At 45.0% G+C, this 23,323-nt stretch overlaps 1 protein-coding gene across 1 annotated transcript in view; it reads right to left on the minus strand.

Annotated features, from left to right (window-relative positions):
• Window positions 1-2,848: 2,848 nt before the first annotated feature.
• The window catches only part of NUAK1 (NUAK family kinase 1), a 73,013-nt gene continuing 52,538 nt past the window's right edge, over window positions 2,849-23,323 (minus strand). The window contains exons 4-7 of the mRNA XM_023209291.2: window positions 20,840-20,905; window positions 9,467-9,586; window positions 7,171-7,303; window positions 2,849-4,316 (exon numbers count right to left, since the gene is read on the minus strand). Of these exons, the coding sequence (XP_023065059.2) occupies window positions 3,163-4,316; window positions 7,171-7,303; window positions 9,467-9,586; window positions 20,840-20,905 (1,473 nt within the window). The 3' untranslated portion in view covers window positions 2,849-3,162. The remainder of the gene's footprint in view (window positions 4,317-7,170; window positions 7,304-9,466; window positions 9,587-20,839; window positions 20,906-23,323) is intronic.

Consider the following 23,323-nt stretch of genomic DNA (forward strand, 5'->3'; position numbering starts at 1 on the left):
TTTTTTTTTTTTTTTTTTTTTTTTTTTTTTTTTTTTTTTTAATGTGCAGTCAAGTTTCTCTCTTTTTTCTTCTAGGAATGATACCATGCCAGTAAATCCCTACAGAACATTTCCAGTTTGGCAACAAGCAGTCAGTTGATCATTCACATTTGTACTCAAGACAGCAGGCCTGGGCAAAACTCGCCTGAATTTCACCCTGAAAAGTGTCCCCATCATCTGAAAAAGCAGCACCTGGTAACAGGGATGGCAATTCAGAGGGTACTTAGCATTTTCATTTCACCTGGGGTCTTGAAGCACTTCCTGAAAACTGATCGTGCCTTGAAATTTACCTGTAAAAAGAAGTGTAATTCTACCCCTTTGGCAGATGTGTAAACTAAGACGGTGCAAGGCCCACAGAAGCAAGGAGAGGACCAGGAAAGCTGACAGCGAATCTCCTGCTTTGTCCATCAGGTCCTAAAAGCGTCTCTCACTTGTAATTCCACGGAAGCGAATAAAGCATAACTTCTTTGACTGGGATTGGCTGGTAGGGATGACAGGACTTAATGATGAAGCAGGGAGCTGCTTTAACGGCTTTTCCCTCTATTGCAAGTTTTTCCTTGAAAGGACAGTCAACATCACACCTAGAATCAGAGGATGTTGGCAGTGTCAGAGCTAAGCAGGGCTTCAGAGACCAGCTAATTCATCCTTCCAGCCCTCACTGGAAGGAAAACTTAACCCCCGCAAACAATGCAGATGCCTAAGGCCACCTATGACTTAACTCAGAGTCTCTGCCTCTGAGTGGAGGACTTTCTCTGCCACAGTCCACTGGCTGAGTTTCCTGACGAAAGAGAACACGTGTTTGGGGGGAAGGAAGAAGGGAGTAGACTGACTTTCCTCAATAGTGTCATTTTTACTTAAAGACTAGAATGATGGAAAATACTAAACAGACTCAATCACTTGGCAAAAGGAAAAAGCACATCAACCAGTAGGTAGGTGCTAGATCTAAGTCATACTGACAGCTAAGGACACGGCCAGCTGCCGTGCGCAAGGGGCCAGCAGGGCAGCAGCATAGGCTGTTCAGAAAAGCCAGAATGAAATGAGGCAGGAAGTAGGGAGCTCAGAGTTGCAGGTTGCCCTCCATGCACCCACACCACACCCCCATCCCCCCCGCCCCCCACACACGCACAATTTGCTATCTACAGATTTTTTTTTTTTTCCCCTTTTAACCTCTATTAGAGTTCAGGAAGGAGGTGGAATTGAATGAAAGGAAACTGAGCAGCTTCCCATAACACACTGCTCAGCTCAACCTGAAGGAATGCACAAGCCAAAACACCAGAGCCGGTGGCAAGGGGAGAAACCAAACTGTCTCCTTAAGGAAAGGGCAACTCCATTCTAATGCACTTTCTTAGCACTGTAAGGTGAACTTTTTCTTCTCTCTCTACAAACTATTTTTTGTTGGTTTTTCCACAGATGTTCCCAAGACCAGTCTTCCTGTATCTACATGGCTACCAGTGGTGGCCATCTTGAAATGAGTTCCATTTGCCTTGGCCAGCAGAATCTGAAGTCATCCCAAAGAGACCAGGAAGTCCAAACCTAGAATCCTGAAGGTGTCCCATGGTTGGAGTGGCATCTTGTCATTGTGATCCGGGTGTTTAGAAATTACATACCTAGTGTTTTTTTTTTCTTTTTTTTTCTTTTCTTTTTTTTACTTTTTAAGATAAGAGTCCTGCCGCACCTCTTTTCTACCTCCCCCGGAACCATCTGGGTGACATCTAAGGAAATGTTCACTCTCTTACATGCTTCCTCCCAACCCCCTGCACTCTTTCAACACCTTATTCATTTAAATGAATGGAATTTTCTTTTCCCCCAAAGCCCAGGAGTTCATGTCAAAGTTTAAAACCATGACATAGAATACTTAGATTTGGGGGGAAAAAGCACCGTCTACCTGATTTTCCTTTCCTCATCCCAATATCCCACCTACATCTAACTCCCTAGAAGCAAACTTGTCTACCTCTGAGGATGCTACACTCAGTGGATGGGGAAACCATTTGTCATTGGTGAACAGAGCCAATGGTTGAGCCAGGTAATCCTCTGGAGACTATGGACAGTAGCACGTCCAACTCAAAGCATCCATGCGTGTGAGAACCCAAGAGGCAGCATTCCAGTTAATATTGAGAAAGAAAGTGACAAGTTGCCTCTTGTTGGCGCACATCAACTTCCATTCATCTGTGCAAAGATCACAGACCATCTTGTGCCCTGTCATATACAATAGTTTTTACCTCTGACACCATCATCTTTCTCCCTGTCCACACTCAAGAGGTTGTGCTGTAGAGCAAGGCAGACATCAGGAAAGAGGAGGTGAACAGCAAGGAGCTAAATCACCATGGGCTGACTCTATGTCCTTAGCAGAGTTCAGAGTGTTCTCTCTCTGACCAAGGCCCTGTCTTTCATCAAAGCTGAGTAGCAAATTAACAAATGCCTCACCAGTGGCATGAAAGAGTTAACATAGATCCCACAGGAATGACTAAACCCGATTCCGAGGGCCTAGCCAGATCAAAGATGACAACTACATAGCATTAGTGCTACTGCTTCCCTTCCCTTTCCCGTGGTAGCCATTACTAGTCAATCACAGCACTCCTTCCCCATGATGTGGGCCACTCACACCAGCACAACCAGCAGCCACTATTAATTGATCATCAACTCAAGCTCAAGTTGCTGAAATCTACTTGCCAGCTCCATGCAGCCAGATCTAGCTTGCTAATGCAAGGAGAAAAGGGGCAAGTTCTTTGGGCTCACCCAAGGCAAACAGCCCAAGTGTCTCCTGCCCCTCCTCCAGAAACATTTGGATAACTTCTAAGGAAATGCTCCCTCCCCATATGCTTCCACTCTACCCACTGAGTGCCGGTCAACACCACCTCTCCTGGACAGCTGGTCCTCTAGGAGGTGCCATAAAGCAAATGCCAAATAGGGCCCAAATTCTGACTGACAGTTGTCAGAACTGGCAGAAGAGCCCACCCCTCCCTTTTAGGTGTTGGCTCAAGGCTGCAAACTTGGCCAAGTGAGACAGTGCCAATCCTTTTTCAGTCTGTTGTCAAGGCCAGCAAAGAGGTAACCAGCCTGTGAGCCCAAGTCTTGCTCCCCTTCCTCCCTCGTACCCCCACCTGCCCCCGGCGCCCTGGAGTGCTAGTTGAGCTTGCTGCAGATCTCCAGCGCTTGCTTGTAGACCTGAGTCACATCATCCATGTCTGCGAGGAGGGAGAAGCTGCTGTCTGCCAACCGGTTCCGGTACCGCTTCAGGTACTGGGGCCGGGGCCGGTTCTGGAGCCCCTCAAAGTCCTGGATCTGGAGGAAGTTTTCTGCAGAGACGCAGCTGCGGATGCGCTGGCGGGCAGGGCGATTCTCCTGCAAATCCAGCAAGTCGAAAGAGTCGCTGGACAGCACACTGTCATCGCTGATGACACTGGAAGGACGGCTGTAGCTCCGGGAAAGGCCCTCAGCAGGGACACCAGGCTCCGACAGGGATTCCAGTGTGGGCATTTCAGGGCTGACCAGGGCCGGGTCCATGGCACCCGCTGAGTATTTGCTGCTGTGTTTCAAGATGCCCTTCCTCCGGCAGGAGAGGCTGTGGGAGGTCACCCTGGCTGGGGCTGGGGGGCTGGGGGAGGGGATGCTGCTGCCCATCACATCATTACTGTCCAACAGCTCCGAAGACTCACTGCGCTCTGGGGAAGAGTAGTAACCTGATTCTCTCTGCTGGGTCTTTTTCAAGATGCCTTTCTTGGGCATCGTGGCCGACTGCTTGGGGCTGAGTTTTCCCGGCACCTCTGCCTCTGGTGAGCTTGGAAGGAGCACACCAGTCCTGCATAAGTCCTGCTCCATCTTGAAAGTAGAGGGTAAGGCAGGACCAACTACACCTTCAATGAAGCCAGTGCTGTGAGAGCGATGCTCGCTGTTGCTTCGCTTCTTCAGGATCCCCTTGGGCCTCTTGGAACTCAACTTGGATGGGCTTTCAGGCACTGCATCCAGACCAGACTGAGCGAAGTCATTCTCCTTCTTGGATTTCTTCAGCGACCGCTGCCGCTCTAGCATGACCTCAGAGGTCGTGGGTTTGACCAGGCCCTTCATTTTGGCTTCGGTGTCAGCCTGCAGCCCTGTGGAACGGTGGTGCCAGTCAATGATCCGAGCCAGGAGTGGGGACTCAGAGTCATGGAGGGCATCGCAGTCACACACGCTGCTCTTATAGCCCCAGTTTACCCACCAGTGGTTGGCAATGTCCTCAATAGTGGCCCGGCGATCGGGGTTCACCATCAGCATCCACCGTATGAGTCCTCGAGCATCTAAGGGACAAGGGACAAAAAGAATCGGGCATTACGTGGGAGCTTCTAGCTTTGTGATAGTGGGACCCTCCAGCAGTGATGAAAGACACACACTCCCTCTAGGAAAAATCCATTTGGAGACCTGGTCCAGTCACATTATGGAGCAGGATGCCCCAGCCTTTCAGACCATCCATCAAAAGCGTAATCAAGACTTGGAACAGGCCGGGGTGCCATCACATGGTGGCATGTTTTCCCTACAAGTGAGGAAATGTCACAGAGCTACGAAGCTTTTTATCATCTTGAATCTTTAGAAAATGTGGAAGGTCAGTAACCAAGAAGGAATCCAGACTTGACCCCGAGAAGTGCCCCACCATTCCTTTGGTGAATATCATTTTACCAGAGGAAAAACAGGTGTAGATCACCATTGCTTTCTTTATTCCTCCGTAGGTGGGCTTGTATAAACACACAGCACCTGCAGTCACTGGGAAAGCATGCCAGAGACAGAACATGGAGTGTGGCTCAGAGGCACTTACCTGACACACCTGGGCAGTAAGAGTGGCTGTTTCCGAAACTGGCCTCCCCCCAAGGTCCTGGCCAGGTTTTGAGACCAATACTCAGTGAGCTCGCCTTCTTTCCCTCTCTGACATAAGCCATCTCCTACTGAGCTGTCAGATCAGAGAAGTGATCTATATCTGCTACCTACTCACAGCCTGTCTGAAAATTCTACTTGCAAATTTCTGCTGCCAGACAAACAGGGAAAACCCCTAAAGGGATGCTGAGAAGGCCACAGGAACCAAATGACTCTCAGAGCTTATAAACTGACTTTTAGGTTCAAACTGTGTTCCCCCAATTGGGGTGAATTATATTCTGGGAAGATGCCACCTCCCCTCAGCTGCTTATGTAGGCAAATGAGAAGCTGGCAAAGGCCTGGTAAAAGGGACTGGGGCAAGAAACACCTCTGAAAAGTACCAAGATGATCATCCTCAGTCATTCAATAAGTATTCCTTGAACCCCTACAATGTGCCAGGAACCGCATTGGCATCGGTTAGCTGGTGAGGCAAAGAAGACCACTTTAGAGGTCACTCTGAACTTTTCCAAAAAGAATAGGCTGGCTTGTTGAAAAAATTATATATATATATAGAGAGAGAATGTATATCTATATACACACACACACAACAGTCTAGCCTCAGTATCCATAGGGTCTGTATTTGCAAATTTGTCTACTCGCTAAAATTTATTTGTAACCTCAAAATGAATATTCACAGCTCTTTTGCAGTCATTTTTGCATATGCACAGAGCAGCAAAAAGTTAGTCACCCCACCCAACACACATATGTATTCACAGCTAAGGTCAAACAAGGCAACACTCTGCCTTCTTATTTCAGATCTCATACTATTATACAAAGTGTTCTTTTCTCAGTCTATTTAGTGCTGTGTTTCTCACATTTTTTGGAATTTTTTTTGGTGATTCCTCCATTTTAAATGGGCCCCCAAAACAGTGCTGAAGCACTGTTTAGTGTTCCTAGCACAAGAAGGCTGTGATGTGCCTTATGGAGAAGATAAGTGTGTTAGATCAGCTTTGTTCAGGCATGAGTTACAGTGCTGTTGGCTGTTGAGTTTGATGTTAATGAACTAATAATACAGATTAAATAAGGTGTCTTTAAACAGAGACACACATGAAACAAGGTTATATATCAATCAGTTGACAAAAATATTGTGAGCAGAGGCTCTCAGGAATCTAACCCTCTATTTCCCCCAGGAGCAATAGTTCAGTATTCACAAATTCAGTGTTTGTATTTGTAGCAACTTTATAGAACATAACTACTATGAATAATGAGAATCAACTGTGTATGTACAGATATATAGATATACATGTATATATGTGTATATATATGCATGTGTATAGTATGTATATAAATGAAGTGCCAATGTTAACTTCATTTTTTAACGAAAACGACCAGTGATGACCAGCGATGACCAGCTGTACACACCCTCTGTACAGGCATGATGCTCCCCATCAAGAGACGGAGCTCATGGCCATGGTTGTCTTGACCAATAGAACACAGCAGATATGACACAATCTGGGTACAAGCGTGGACATAGCACTGGCACTCCAGCCTGGGCAACAGAGCAAGACACTGTCTCAAGAAAAACAAATTTAAAAAGAAGAAAGAAGGCTCAGCAATTTTTATTCCTCTTTCTTAGAACCCCTTGCTGCCACTGTGGGGTGGCACCTCAGAGAGCGCCGAGGAAGGTCCACTGCTCAGCCCCAGCAGCAGCCCCAGCTGCCATCTGCTTACAACTGTAGGAAAAACCCCAAGGCCAGAAAAGCACCTCCCAACCCACAGGAGTGAAAGAGATGACTTCAAGGTTGTGTAAGCCACTGAGTTTGTTTTGTGGGGCAGATGGGGTAGAGTTGTTATGCAGAAATCAGTAATGAGACAGTGCCCATGAGCCATACCCTATGCCAGTGGCACAGTAGTGAGAGACAGAGCAGTGGCCACACTCACAGTATTTACATTTTGAGGTGGGTGGTTTCTATGTCTACTCAGACTGGGAGAGACCTCGTCTAATACCTTTTCCAAAATTTTTATTTATGGTGGAGAATCTGAATCCAACGAGCTTAAGTGACTTGCCCAGATCCACACAGCAAGCAAACAGGACTCCTAGAATGTGTGCTCTGAAAAGTTTCTTTGGGAAGGTTTGGGGAAAGCAGCCTAACAAGCAAGCTTTGCCAAGGATGATGCTTCTGGGAAGAAGAAAGAGGAAAACCAGGAGACTCCAGACAGACATACTAAAACAAAAGCAGAAAATGAGAGTGGGTAAACAGATCTCTCTCCCCTCCACCTCTGACCCTCCCTCCACAGGGCACGCACCTGAGGGCTGCGTGGGCTCCCGGTACTCTCCACTGCTGATCTGCCGAATGAGGTTTTTGTGATCGAAACCATCGAAGGGCATTGTTCCATAAACAAGGGTGTAAAGCAACACGCCCAGGGCCCAGCTGTCCACCTGAAGCAGAGAGACAGCACATATAGGAGCTGGGAAACAGATCCCAAGATGCCTGCCAAACCATTAGCATCACAGCCTGTGAGCAGCCATCCCCAATGCCCCCAGGAACTGAATTTAGCACCTGGAAGACAGGTTCCCAGTGCAGCCTGACATCTGACAGCAGTGCAGCTGGGACCTGCTACGGAGCCTGACCTTTCCATTCTGAACAGAGGCCAGTGGTCCCACCTAGTAAAGTACTTTCTTAAACAGATTATCTTATTTAATCCTCACTACAATTTTGTGAAGCAGTTAGGGCCAGGACTATTTTCAGCCCCATTTGACAGATGAGAATACTGAGGCAGGAAGAACCTAAATGGTTTCTCCAGAGGCCCTACCCCAGTGATGGAGGTAAAACTGGGATGCGGGGCTCTTCATTCCCAATCCAGGAATCAATTCCTTCCTGCACTTTCTTCAAATGAATCAGGAATTACAAACTGAAATCTTGTAAGAGCCAAGCAAACAACAGATACACACAAAGCAAGAAAGAATTGGGGTTACGACATAGAGTGTTGGGGATGGAGACAAACTGTACAGTACATTCACCCGTCTTAGGCAGACAACCTCTGTGTAGCTAATTGCTGCCATGTAGTCATGTGGGCCTAGCACTACTAGATTCTTTGGTTTTTCAAGAGAAGTCAGAAACCAAACTTTTATATGGAATCTCCTAATTATTACATGTTTGCTCAATTTTTTAAAATAAAAACTAAGGTGGCCAAATAAAGGAGTTTGCTGACCAGATCACAGGCTGCCAGCCTGTAACCTCAAAAAACAGGTCATCAAAGACCAAAATACTCATTATCTACGAGAAATTTAGTGTTGAGTTTCTACAAGTTTGTAAATTGAGTTCTATGCTCCTCCCTCGCATTCTTATTTTAGAAAGACTTTCTCTTCATTGCAGTTGATAAATGGTCTTGGCATCCTTCTCTTTACCCTTCAGCCCTGCCCCGAAACACTCTCAAACAGATAAATATTTAAAAGAAAACATTTCAACACACTGAGCAGCAGCTATTTAAAGGATACTGAGTGGATGAACTTCTCTGAAAAGAGAACCATCTTTCAAAAAGAGAATCATCACCCACAACTCACTCATTTTCAAAAGAAAATTTCCACATACCCATATCTTACAGTGGCCCTTGAAAGCACTAGCATGTAGGGAAATGTATTTCTCATGAATTAGAAGATGTCATTAAAATGTATTTCCTTAGTCAGATATGCATGCTGCCAAAAATATATACAAAAAAAGATATTTACTCCAGAGTGAGGCAATCTTTTGTTTGTTGTGTCTGTTTCGATATAATAGGGAAAAAACTAAATGTTCACATCTAGACATTACTAAATAAATTATGGTATATTCATCAATAAAATGTCATTAAAATCATGTTGGGTGTTTTTTGTTTCTTTTTTTTTTTTTTTTGTTGAGACAGAGTCTCGCTCTGTCGCCCAGGCTGGAGTGCAATGGCACGATCTCCGCTCACTGCAAGCTCCGTCTCGTGGGTTCACGCCATTCTCCTGCCTCAGCCTCCCAAGCAGCTGGGACTACAGGTGCCCACCACCACGCCCGGCTAATTTTTTTGTATTTTTTAGTAGATACGGGGTTTCACCATGGTAGCCAGAATGGTCTCGATCTCCTGACCTCGTGATCCGCCCGCCTCGGCCTCCCAAAGTGCTGGGATCACAGGTGTGAGCCACCGCACCCGGCCGAAAATCATGTTTTTAATAATGAATTTGGAAAGTGTCACAAGATAGTTTTGATAGTAAAGGGCAAGATATACATATGTGTGTCATATATATATATGTATCTTGCCTTTTATTAACTTAATCCCAATTAGTTTTGAAATGCAGAGATCTTCATTGGGAAAAGTTTAAAAGTCACAAAAGTATTAAGTGATTCTCTTTTGTGGAGGGATGGCAGGTACCTTTATTTTCTCCTTTAGGCTTTTCTGGGTTTTCCAAATTTCCTCCCAGGAGTATATATTATTGCTTTTATAATCGTATAAGGAAAAGTTTTCCTTGCTGACTTTTTTAGGCTCTGTTTTTTTAAGCATTTCTCAAATCCAATTTTTGCCCTTCCTTCCTCTTCTCCCTCCCCTCCCCCGCCCCATATGCATCGGGCAAGCTGCTCACCTCTGGCCCTCGGTAAGGTCTCCCATTGACAATCTCAGGAGATGCATAGAGGGGACTCCCACAAAACGTTTGTAAGAACTTATCTTTCTGGTACAGGTTGGAAAGCCCAAAGTCAGCAATCTGCAAAGAGAAGCAAGAACCAGGGAGACTTGTTACCATTCCAGATTATGTCTGTGTTGAATCAGTTCACACCACACAGCACACAGAGTGGATGAAGGGCACCTGGGTTGGTCTGCTGGCTGGATCGCCATTTTCTCTCCAGCCCTGAGTCTTCATAAAGGACCACTCAGCCCAAGCAGGTCCGTGTTTCCTAGCTGCAGTCCTTGGCATCCATCACAAGTTGTACCAAATCTGCAGACTACAAGCTTTGCGACTTACTTAGAAATTACTCTTTAAATGGACGCTCTATTTAAACTTTAATTTAGACTTGTTCTGAGAAATAACATTCACAAAATCACTGGCTTGATGTTTCTGATGAACTTTAAAGCGTGTAACTATTAATTTAGGAATTCTCCCTCTGTGGTCTACTCAATCATATTGCATCTGCAGTGGCGTGCATATCACACTGCGGAAAACCCCTGACCTATGCAACTGGTGATACCACCTCTGTATCCACTCACACCCTGATCAGAACTGTATTTTGACTGTCTTGTGACCTGAGATGAAATGGACTAATTGACTCACAGCATTGGGTTTTGAGTCATCATATTTCAGCCCAACTCTGCACCTATCCATCTGTCACTCAGTGACCTTGAGCCTCAGTTTACCCACCAGAAAATGGGAATCCATGATCCCTTCCCTGTTCTAGCTCACAGGATTATCATGAGAATAAGAAGAAAAAGAAATCAATCGAGATGAGACCTTGGCCGGGCAGATCATTTGAGGTCAAGAATTCGAGATCAGCCTGGCCAACACGGAGAAACTCCGTCTCTACTAAAAATATAAAAATTAGCCAGGCATGGTGGTGCATGCCTGTAATCTCAGCTACTCGGGAGGCTGAGGCATGAGAATCACTTGAATCCAGGAGGCAAAGGTTGCAGTGAGCCAAGATTGCACCACTGCACTGCAGCCTGGGCCACAGAGGGAGACTCAATCTCAAAAAAGAAAAAAAAAAGATGAGACTGTGAGTGTAAAAGTGCTTCATAATCTTCAAGTTTCATGCAAATGTTTCACCTAGCCTTGTTTCCATTGTACTCCACACTCCTTGGAATCATTCTCTTCTCCTTTGGTTTCTTGAAGTGTTTTATGTGTTATTTATGACAGCATTTTTACATATATATGTATATGTATATGCACACATATATATGCATATATACATACATATATATATTTGCTTTCCCTACCAGACTCTGAGTTTCCTGAGGCAGTTGGCAGGTTCCACATCCTCCCCTTAACTTTGTATCATCCACTCCTTAGCACCTGCCCATACCCAAGAAACACTTGTCACTGGAACAGGCATTATATTTTGAAAAGCACAAGATAATTAATACATAATGCAAAATAATAATAATAATAATGATGATAAACTTAATTGCCACTTTTTGAACAACTTCCAGTTATCAGGTACTGCTCCAAACACTTTAAATTCTTTAATCTAATCTTAACAAAAACCTGGTTTACACAGCAATATGAATGCATTTTATGCCTAAAAAAGCTTAAAATAGTCAGTTTTATGTTATGTCCACTTTACCGCAAATTTTTTGAAAAATTCCTTTAACAGATGAGGAAATTGAGGTTTAAGGAGATGAGGTTACTCATTTAAGAAGATGAGTAACTAATATGCAGCAATATAAACCCCCATGTCTCTAAAGCTTCAAACCACAGTGCCACCCTTCCCCTGGGTCACCTGCATATTTCACTCCACTCTAAGTCAACCTTGCAAGCTGAGCCCCTGTAGGTTTCCATCATTCTCCAAGCTGATTTCCATTTGAGGCTTGGAAAAGAGCTGCATGATTCACATGCCCAGAGACAGCCCAGCCTGAATACCACCGAGGCTCTGTTGTGGTCACAGCCCCTAGAAGCAGCCTATTTTGTAAAAGTCATCCCTGAATGAACGGAATGTCATTGAAAGCAGCTGGTGTACAACCATCCTCAGAAAATGCATTCTCTGTGCTCAGACTGCACTTAATTGCCCTGAATTCCACTTTCTTATCAAGGCCCCTGACTTGCTTGCAGGAAGTTGGTTGGAAGCTTTATGAAGTGTGCCCTGTCAATCAGAAGAGGCATGGAATGGCTACACACAGAAAAACGCATTCCCTTCCCGCCTGGCAGCAGTGCCTGGGGCACGATATGAGCTTCACGTGCGTGTGAGAGGCACCCACTGCACATGTGCACGCTCACGCTGGGAGTTTTCACTCCGAATCTGGGCAGCCTCATTTGCTCTGTAGCCGCTCTGGAGAAGTGTGTTTATGTTATGGCCCACTCCCATCCTCGCAGACTGATGTTTATCAGCCTCTCCCAGTAAAACTGTCATTGCCACTGACACAAGATTAATAGAAATCCAGATTAGCTTGTGTTCTTGGCACTTCGAAGGGAAAGCAGTATTAATCAACACACACACACACACACACACACACACACACACACACACACACACTGAGCGTTCTCAAACCTTGAGCCTTTGAAACTTAGGCTTCGGCTGTAAGATTTAATGCCATATGGAACTTACATCAACTACTGATAGGAGGGGAAACGGCCCCTGGTTATGAAACCTCTCTGAAGCTTCAGTTGTCTCATCTGTAAAATAGCGTTAGGAAGAGTGTCTATCCCTACTGTGCCATGGCGGAGATTAAATGACAAAAAGTATGTAAAGTCCTTACAACAGTAATTGGCCCAGAGTTGGAGCTCATTATATATATTTGCTTCCCAACTTTAAATCCAGAGAGTTAATTACCTTCATTATACTAGAAGCAGAGTCTATCCCAATGCCAGGGACTCTTGACGGTGAAGAAATACAGAAATTTTAGATGCCAAATAATAATGGAATTAAATAACGTTGAATAATAAAATGAAAAATTCATTCCTTTCTGGATTCACCTTCAGTTCTTTGGATTAAGTCAAGGAGAAAGTCTCGGTTGGGCACTGGTGTGTCTTCAGTATCTCTTTAGTATTTATTCAAGAGACCAGGCCTTGGGCCTAGCCTGCAGCAGCAACCAACATGAAGTTGGAACTTCATAATGCTATTTGGTTTCCATTATACTCAGTTCTGAGCTTACCTTCTATTCTTGGTAAGTGATTCTGGTTTTCCACTTAAGGTAATTATTTAGGGCTTCTTTTTCAAATAGACAGAACTTTAAAGAGTGACCTGAACGCAACAAAAATATTAAGTAAAATAGCAGTGAGGATACTGCGGAAAGGTAAAATCCATGAAAAGGATGAAAAACTGAAATTTGAGAAACATTGATTTTAAACATCATAAAACAAAAATAATCGCATCTCAGAATTACTTTGACCTGAAAGAGCCCTGAGAGATGTTAATCCTGCCCCTCGCTCTAAAAGTGAAACAGCTGAAGGTTCCAGGGCCTAAGAAGTTTTGCTGAAGGTTGCAAAAAGGGGCAGCAAGTACATGAAGGAGCGCGTGGATCTTCCCAAGCCGTACAGTTTCTCCAACAGAACATCAGCTGTAAAAGGAGAGGATGACTTTCCAGCAAGGAGGCGACTGGGCTGTAGTATTTTGCTGACACACTAGCAAGTAAGCCTTGGAGGAAGGTACCTAGCTGGCATTTTCACTTGTTGTTTTGACTATTCCCCTGCTCTATACTGGTTCAGAACCTGCCCTGTGCTTCAGTTCAGCCTCGATTCTCAAAAGGAGCCATGGAACTCAAGGCTTCGGTCCTTAATATTTGGAGTTTTTATTGTTATCAAGCCTTTACGGAGGTGCTCCCTGCTGCATGAAAATTGGGGTTAGAAAGATAAATGAGGAAGTGATTATTCATTCATATTTCAAAAGGATTAACCTCACTACAACACAGACGAACCCCGAAGACGTTATGCTAAGTGAAATAAGCCAGACACAAAAGGACACATATGATTCCATGTGCATGAGGTCCCTAGAGTAGTCGAATTCATAGAGATGGAAAATAGAGATTGCCAGTGGCTGGGAGAAGGGGGAAAGGGGAGTTACTGTTTAGTGGGGACAGAGTTTCAGCTGGGAAAGGTGAAAACATTTTAGAGATGGATGATGGTAATGCTTATACAACAATATGAGTATACTTAATGCCACTGAACGGCGTACCTAAAACTGGTAAGTTTCATGTTACATATATTTTACCACCATAAAAGGATTAACTCCAGAACACTGTTAATAATGAGCTCGTCTGGTGAAAACTAAGCGTCACCTTGCTGACATTAACTGATAGGAAAGGATGCTGATGGCAATGACAATAATTAGTGATGGTCTAACAGTCATCTGCAGTGTTTAAGAGGAAGTGTGGTGCACTCCACAGATCAGATGTTTTGGGGCCAGGAGAACTTGGGGCTAACCATGGCTTTGTCGTTACTAGGTGATGGGTGGGACCTGCCAAGTCACTCGAGTTCCTTATCTGCAAAATGGGACTCAGACTAGAACCCACCTTACATAGGTAAGAATAGTAGAGAAAACGTATGTAAACCTCCTAGAACAGTCCTGGGACCAGCTGACGCTATAAATTACAGCCATCATGGTAGGCTGATGGTTTGGCCAACTTCGCAACTGTTTGTTAGACCAGGCAAACGGGAAACCGAAAGCATTAAAGCCACTGCCCATTAAAGAGCCAGGAGACCTTATCACTCGTTTATAACAGAGGCATGTCCAGGGTGAGAAGCTGCATCGTAGGATGGGAAAAGGAAAAGATTCAGGGTTTGAGTACTTGAGTTCAAATCTCAGCCTCACCTCTTACCAGCATCTAACCGAAGGCACTTTAGTTAATCCCACCCCACTCCAATCTGGCCCACGGACCAGCAGCATTAGCATCACCTGGGACCATTCAGAACCTGAGACACTCAGGCCCCACCCCAGAGCCACTAAAACTGCATTTTAACAAGAGCCCCAGTGTATAATACATACTTGCACATGAGCCATTCTGAGCCTGCATTTCTTCATCTATAAAATGGAGTTGATGATAATAATGTCACCTACCTCGAAGTGCTGGTATCAAACCAAATAAACTGATCTGTGGAAGTGCTTACACCTAGCACACAGTAGGCCTTCAATAAATGTTAGCTATGACTACTTTATTTAACCTCTCTGAGTCTCACATTCCTTTGCTGGAAAATGGAATTGCGATACCACCAATTGCTTGGTGCTGTGAAAATCAAAGCCAGATTAAACAAGAAAAGAATTAAAAGAGGCCGGGTGTGGTGGCTCATGCCTGCAATCCCAGAGTTTTTCAAGGTTAAAGCAGGGGGACTGCTTGAGGCCAGGAGTTCAAGGCTGCTGTGAGCTATGATGGTGCCCCTGCACTCCAGTCTATGTGAGAGAGCAAGACCCTGTCTCTAAAAATAAAAGTAACAGTAGCAGCATTGCCATGTGCCAGGCACAGTTCTATGAGTGCTACATATATTAATGTAGTAAATTCTCACAACAATCCTATCTGGAGGACTGCGGACAGTGAATTCTAAAATTATCCTTATTTTGCAGATAAGAAAACTGAGGCACAGGGTGGTAAAGTGGCTTGCCTGAGACATCGGTGAACAGCTGCCTTGGCTGTAAACTGCTACATAAAGGTGAGTTATTGCTGTCAGGTGGCTGACGAGGAAATGCACTTTCTGCGTAACTCTTCGAGAAATCAGCAATTCCATCCAGGAAGATACACTCCATAACTCCTTTCCGGCCTTGGAGTTGATCGTTGTGGCTTCACCCACCACAGCCTCACTCCTGAGTTGCCAGGAAGTGAAGGCGGGGAGTGGAACAAGGAGCCGAAGTGAGTGGGGCCAGCTTCCATCTTTGGAGGATCTAAACTCATGCCGCCTCTCTTAAAAGAAAAGAAATTCCCACCACGAACAATGTGAGGAGGCTCTTAAAAGAGGGTGCGTCCAAGCAGCAGCTCCCATGGATGCTAATGAGCAGCCAGTGCCAGCTCACAGCACACAGCCCTGGCATCCCTGCATGGCTACTCTGGCCACCATGACTCAGCCTGGCCATCAGCCACCATTAGCACTTGGAGAGTCTCTCGCAGGGACAGCTGTCGTGTCTGCAAGCCTGCCTGCAGACAAGGTAAGGCTGACTAAAGCACAGACCAAACAGTGCCCTCGTGTGATGAGCTCTTAGATGTGGAGCAAATTTGGATAGTGAGAGTAGAGGGTAGAATTCATCAGGTGTCTGGTCTTTAGAGTCAAACAGCCATAGGTTTGTAGCCAGTCCCATCACTTATTTGCTGCAAGAGCCTCCTCATCTGTAAAATGATATAACCACACACACCCCAGTGGAGACATTCTGAGGACCAAATGAAATAAGGCGTGGAAGGTCTGACATGGGGCTCTAGCTTCTAGCAGGGGCTCAGAAAGCATTACTTTCCTTTTCTTTTTCTTTTTTTTTTTTTTTTTTGAGACCGAGTCTCGCTCTGTTGCCCAGGCTGGAGTGCAGTGGCGCGATCTCGGCTCACTGCAAGCTCCGCTTCCCCGGTTCACGCCATTCTCCTGCCTCAGCCTCCCCAGTAGCTGGGACTACAGGCGCCCGCCACCTCGCCCAGCTAATTTTTTGTATTTTTAGTAGAGTCGGGGTTTCACCGTGATCTCGATCTCCTGACCTTGTGATCCACCCGCCTCGGCCTCCCAATACTTTCCTTTTCTAGTCTCCATGCTGTGTTCCTGTGCTTGCTGTTTCTTCCTCTTGAAAAGCCATTATCATGTTCCTTACTATCAAACTCCTACCCATCCCTCAAAACTCAATTCAATTCCTCTTCCTACATGAAAGCTTTCTGGTCCATCCAGCCAGACAGACCCACTACTTCCTGCTCAGAACTTCCAGAATACATTACACAGGGCCATTTGGCCCTGCCAAGGGAGGAGGATCAGGGAAGGCCTCCTGGAAGAAGAGACATTCAAGCAGAGACCTCAAAGAAGGAGCAGGCTAAAAGGAATGAGCAGAGCATTCCAGACAGTGTGAACCATGTGTGCCAAGGTCAAGAAGCCCGAGACAGCTTGGGGGATGAGCGGAATTCAAGTCCTATACCAGGGGCCTTCCCTGAGCACTCTAGCTAAAAGAGCAAATCTATTCTTCATTGTCACCCTGCATGGATTTTCTTCACTACCAGCCAATTACATGATGTGTTTATTTGTTGATTGCTGTGACTCCAACTGGAATTTTAAGCTCACTAGAGCAGGTACCTTCTCTTCTTCACTGACTTCTGTATCCTCCTCACGGTTCATTATCACTGCTAGTTTAACAACTGCTAGATCCTGAGTTCCAAGACAGAAATTTGGCCAGCTAGTTCTCTATTACATCCCCAGCACAGGGCCAAGTACACAGTAGGACCTTAATGAATATTTCTGATCAAATAAATATTGCCCAGAAGAGATATTCAATTCCTCAGTGAATATATGCAGGAATGGATGAGTGAATGCAGGTGTGCATGGATATATACACACAACACATGAATTGATTAATTCATGCATGAATACAGCTCTCACATTCATATCATCAAAGCCCAGAGGCTGACTCTGAGCTGCCCCACTTGGTCTTGTTAAGCTTCAGAGGTTTCTATCTCTTCTTGGCCCTGGCCATTCAAAGCTTCTTTTCTTATCCACAGCAGCCGCATTTCCATTGTCATAAGGGGCAGCAGGCCATTTCCCTTAAGCCCCTCTGTTCTGAGCCCTGGGAGCTCACCAGATTCCCAGCCCTCTTGGAGGAGGTCGGCTGACCCTGGTGCCTGGACCTCTTCTCATTGTAAGACATTTTTACAGGAGCCTTCTATGGGAATTGTCAGCATTCCATTCTCTCAGAGAGTGGGCTGTGTATTTGGCCCGTTTTTTATTAATTGCAAATTAATGCTGTGCTGGGTGTCTATTTTAGTAGACAGGCTTCCAGAGTGCGGAATGCAGCCCAAAGCAGCACATTGCTCTCATTCTTTCTGCTGACCGACTGTGTGAATATTTTTAGAAGCCACACCCTCTCGCAGTGGCCAGATAAATAATTTTCAAGGCCAGATGTGCTCTCTGCAAATCAACATCAGGCAGGGAAGGGGAGAGGAATGAGCTACATGGCTCTCCCCACCACTGCAGCGACATGTGACAAGTTTAAACCAGTAGCATTTATATAGGCTTCCTAGGCCAAAGTCCTCCACACTTGAAACATGGAAGATGGATCCACACTTAGAGAGGCACCAGAGGGAGCTCCAAGAGAGGACCTTGCTGCTCATGTCCCGTTCGTTGGTGGCTCATGTGTCCGTGGTCCCCCAGGTCCAGACACGGATGGCAGGGGCTCTCTTGAGCATGGAGGCCAGCTTGTGGCCATGTGTCTGCCTGCCTTTGTCAGCAAGGGTCCGTTCTAAATATGTTTCAGCAAAATGCTGAGTCAGGAAGAGTTGAGCATATACCACCAGAAGACAAATCAAGACCAGCTGAATCACATTTTCTAAAACCTTGGAAGTGGATGGGAGATGATGAAAAGATAATTTGCCTGGAAGTCAAACGCATGAGTTCTAATCCCGGCTCATCATTCCTTTATTCCAAAGTCAAACCATTTTGAAGTACCTACTGTGTGCCAAGCACTAGTCTACACTCTGGGGAAGCAAAGACACAACAATTTAGTCTAGAGTGAGTCACTGCATGGTCATGGGCATTATCATCTAGACTCTCTGGGTCTAATCATTAAAACAAGGGGTTGGAAAATGACCCCCAAAGTTCTTTGAAGATGTAGATTCTCAGATCTGAGTAGGATTCCTTGAACAAGGAGGAAAGGAATTTAAAAGCATTGATAATGGGAAGATCTGGTTTCTCTTTGGGATGTATGTGTGCATGCGTACCCGTGCTTTACCTTGGGAAATGCCAGGATTAGAAATTCTTAAGGAAAAGTGTATGCCTAAGCCTTCATTGTTAATACTGTTTTGTGTGTGTGCTCTTTCCCTCCGTCATGCACAGGGACCCCAGGTCGAAGAACTTGGTGCAGGGGAACTGTCAGGCCCAACATCATTGCCCTTTTGCTTACACAAACGAAGCCATTCTTCTGGGCTCCTGCCTCACTGTTTCCCTGCACAATTGCTTTCAGAATTCTAATCATTCTTTTCCTCCATTAGGGAATTCTATGATTGCATAGAAAGCTATGTGTCTTATCACTTCTGGGAATACATCATGGGACCAAGGGGTCACACTGCACCATAGAACCCAATCCCTAGGCAAGAGGCTCACATTCCAGGCCTTGTAAAGATGACATTTAGTTTTGAGCGCTCTGGGGGCAGGTGGCAGGAAGAAATCTGGAGAGGAAGTCAATAAGGTTGATGACACAAACCCTTAGAAAAATGTGGCCCTCAAGCCAGGACCAATTTTTCAGCCATGACCTGATCACCACTCCCCAGGACCTAGGCATCTTCAGAGCAGCTGACTTCTGGTTTAATTCCCTCTCCAGTGGCCAGCCACTTAAGCAGGCTCCCAGTATAGTAACAGTTAAGCGTGAATTGCTTTGATTGTAGTATTGTCTAAAATCTTCACATTTGTTATGGACTCCCCAGGACTGGGCACAGGACATTGCACACAGTAACTGTTCAGAAAATATTCATCAAAAAAAAAAAAAAAAAAGAACAAATAAACAATAATCTGCAGAGATAGGAACTGGCATCCCTACTTGACAGATGAGGAAACTAAAGCCTAAATCATCAAGAAACTTACCCCAAATCCTGCCATTACTAAGGGGCAGGGTTGCAATATCTAACTCCAAAGCCACTGCTTTTAACTTTGACTCATTCGGACACGAGTGCTTAGCAGTTTACAAAACTAAACACAGAATGTCTCATTCACTACTCTAAGCAGGCCTGTGGGTAGTACTGTTACCCTATTTTACAGTTGAGGAAACAAGGTTAAGTGGTTTTCCCAGTCTCAAGAAGCTAGTAAGCCAAACAGCCCAGAATTTTCTAACTCTATAACCAGTGCTCCTTCTAGAATAATCCAACTACTTTGCCAGAAATAGACCCTGAGATTCCACTTCCTATTCCCATGGAGAACTACTTCGACCAACTATTTCCTCCTTATTCTATGGACTGCATGTGACTACGGTCAACCAGTCTTCAAGAGCAAGAGGTCACTGGGTCATGGCTTCCAGGGGCCTCTCAAAGGATGATGGTGACTAATGGTTGCCGCCATGATCTGTACAGAGAATCCCAACACCAAAGCGACTCCATCCTTCCAAGCAAGGAAACAAGTCTCATCACACGCTCCTCCACTGATAGCAGCGACAACAAAAAATCATTCCCATGCTTTGTCCAGGGACCAGGGATAAGCCACTAACGTCACCAGCGGCCAATTGGAAGGCTCCTGCTGGTGCTGGGAGTACTCAGGCCGTTTCATAATGAAACCCATGCAGTGAGCTCCGTTTATTTTGAAACCTTATTTGCTTATTTTGTAGACATGGTCAAAAGGACATTCAGAGGGCTCCCCGGGAGGCACTTGAACCCTGCGGGCCAGGAGAGCTTTCTCCAGCTCCAGCAGCAGCCAGCAATAATACTCTCTGTGTGAGTAAACTCCAGAACTTGCTATTTCCCAACAGCAAGCACCATCCCCATTTTGGTCAGCTTTCCAAGTCCATGGCTGGTTTCAGGAGTGGGAAGGTGGAGAGGGAGAAGTAGGAGACAGGGTGGAGAGTGACAAAGAAATGGCCAGGAAAAGAGTTCCAGCTCTAAAATAATTTAGGGCCCTGCTAGAAAATCAAGCAAAGCAACTTGAATTTGGGCTCATGAATCAGAGAGACATGGGTTCAAATCCCAACTCCACTCTTTACCATTGGATTACCTTGGGCAAATTACTTAGTTTTTCTGTGCCTCGGTTGCCCTATCTGTAAAATTATGTAAATAACAGTACCTACCTTGTAGAGTTGTCGTAAAGATTGAATTTAAGTGATATCAGGCAAAAATATAAAATACACATGTATCTATTGGTTGCTAAAAGTATTGTTATGGTGATGATTTTAGATTATGAGCTTCCTGAGGAGAGACACTGTATCTCAGTCATCTCATCTTACCCAGGGAGGAAGAACAATGCCCAGCATGTAGTAGGAGATCAGTAACTGCTTGTCGAATTTAATTGTTTGAACTGGACTTCGAGCTCAAGCAAAGAGACTCTTCCCCACCAACCTGCCAGGTAGGAAGTGGCTGCCTTATTTCCAGGCTGCGGCTTGGAGCGGGTTAAGCCTCCACAAGGCTGCAAGACCCAGGCCCTGCACATCAATCAACGAGACAAGAGCTTTACCTTAATATTGCAGTTGTCATCGAGCAGTATATTTTCCAGCTTCAAGTCCCGGTGGACCACACCGTTCTGAAATGAGAAGACAAAGAGGGAATTGAATGGGAGCGGCTGGGATGAGAACAAGAGAGAGAGAGGAAGAAGGAGGGTGCGCAAAGGGAAATGTCTGACAGATTAAAGAAATGCGCCAGCCCGGTGGTCTTCGCCTCCATCCTTCAGGCTGCTCTCACTGTCTTGACGCTCCCCCGCCAGCAACCGACCAGCGACAGGAGAGCATTAGTCACTTGCTGTGTGGTTAAGGGAAAAATGACTGGAATCTGTTTTCCCCTAGAGCCTGTAAAACAGCAGGGGGATTCTTTGTCGGAATGTAATTCCACTGTGTGAAAGCAATATAATCCCAGGCAGCGGCAAACAATGTCTGTCTGGGATGGGATTCCCAGGGAAGAAGCAGATTTCTCTGCTGAGGACTCAAGACTTGTGGGGCTCACAGGCACTCCTCGTCTGTCTGTCTGTCTGTGTGCCTGCCTGCCTATCCAATGCTGGAAAGACATCTGGCTCAATCTATTGCGACTCATATTGATGTGTCCTGAGGATAACATTTCCTAAGCAGCCTGGAGAGAAGACTTAGGAAGTCCCTCTCCGCTCAGCAGGACTCAGGGCTGGGTGAAAGGTGAAGTGTGAGCGCAGACCAATGAGACCGGGACCACTGGCCTGACCGACGCAGGTGGCTGCCGTCCTGCCTGACCTTTCCATTCAGGCAAACTCTGGCAAGGCTGGAGGCTGAACTTCAATGACCAGCAGCCAGCCAGCTGAAATGTGAAAAGCAGTCGTCAGCCAATAGGCTCTCGGTCTACACGGCAGTAACCATTAGTTTTCTTCATTCTTTTTTAAGACTATCTTTTTTATTATCTTTTTAGGGGGTGGGTGGGCATGGGAAGAGCAGTGGGCCTGAAAGAACTGGCTATCTGGGGGTGCGTGGACAAGTAGCGGGGGGCACTGAATGATTCTGAACATCATTCAGCATAAAGGACATCTGCAATCAAAGCTGCTCTTCTGAGCGAACCAATAGGCATGTTTATGGGTGGTTCTTTCTTGTTTATTTTCCTTTTCATTTGACCATTCTTAATATCTCCAAAAGCACTCCTCAGAGGGAGAAATGAAAACATGTATTTCTACTAACCCTTTTCTAATTCAAGCCTGCAAGGAGGCCTTCTGAATTCAGAAATGCACAAAGCCAAGTCTCTTAGAAGAAAGATGTCGACTACAAGGCGCCTGATTCCATTAATTTTAAATATCAGGAGCAGTTTGGTTTACATTGCTTCATTCCTGGTTTTCGTAATAAGATGGAATGAGTCTAATAAAGCCTCATTCATACAGAATCCAAGTGTTCATACACTTCAAATAACAAAAATATCGTCTCTATGGTGATTTACAATGATACCTGATGATGAAATACAAAATATTATACGATTCAAATCATGAGCACATTTTGAGTCAACAAAGAGAGGTCAAACAATGTTCACATGGGTTAAGGGTTTCAGATTTGAGTGACTGTCTTCTAATTACTCACAGAGCCACTCTCAATTAAACACAATATTTAACAAACCAGGAGGCCCCATGTTGCAATCATTTGTATAAACAAGTTGACTCTGTTTTGGATGCCCTGTTGGACTCAAGTCACATTATCCTCAAAGTAAATGACTGTTCAGGGTGTGACAGATCTGGAGAAAGTCTGAATGAGATGAAAATCATGGCCAAAATGATTAATAACAATAATGGCTGAGACGTGGCTTGTAATTATCTGTGTTCTTCATGCCTTTTCCAGAAACCAAGAGTGACTCTACTGTGGCTATATTATTATTATTATTATTATTATTATTATTATTATTATTATTATTATTTTGGAGGTGGGGTCTCACTTTGTCACCCAGGCTGGAGAACAGTGGCAACATCATAGCTCACTACAGCCCCAAACTGCTGTGCTCAAGGGATCCTCCTGCCTCAGCCTCCCAAACAGCTGGGACTACAGGTGTGCAACCTCATGCCTGGCTACTTTAAAAAAAGTTTTTCAAAGATGGATCTTGCTATGTTGCCCTGGCCGGTCTTGAACTCCTGGGTTCAAGTAATCCTCCCCACTCAGCCTCCCAACTAGCTTGGATTATCTTCTGAGCACATCCCATCAAGGTGTGCTGTAATAAGACGTATGTGCATGTAGGTGACCTATGCGAGAAAAGGGACCAAGAGTATAGAAAGGTTTCAAGAACGTTTCTCCCAGTAATTCTACTTTTGGAATCTCTCTTAAGTAAATTATTCATATGAGAGGAAAATATTCACATGTAAAGATATTGATCACTATTTGTAATAACCAGAAATTAGAAATAGCCTCAATGTCCAACAATCAAGAATCACAAAGAATTTTTAATAATATAGGAAAACATTTAGATCAAAATATTAAGTAAGAAAGCATGACACAAACGATGTAAAATTGAA

This window comes from Piliocolobus tephrosceles, chromosome 10 (assembly GCF_002776525.5).
Source record: "Piliocolobus tephrosceles isolate RC106 chromosome 10, ASM277652v3, whole genome shotgun sequence".
NCBI classification, from domain to species: Eukaryota; Metazoa; Chordata; class Mammalia; order Primates; family Cercopithecidae; genus Piliocolobus; species Piliocolobus tephrosceles.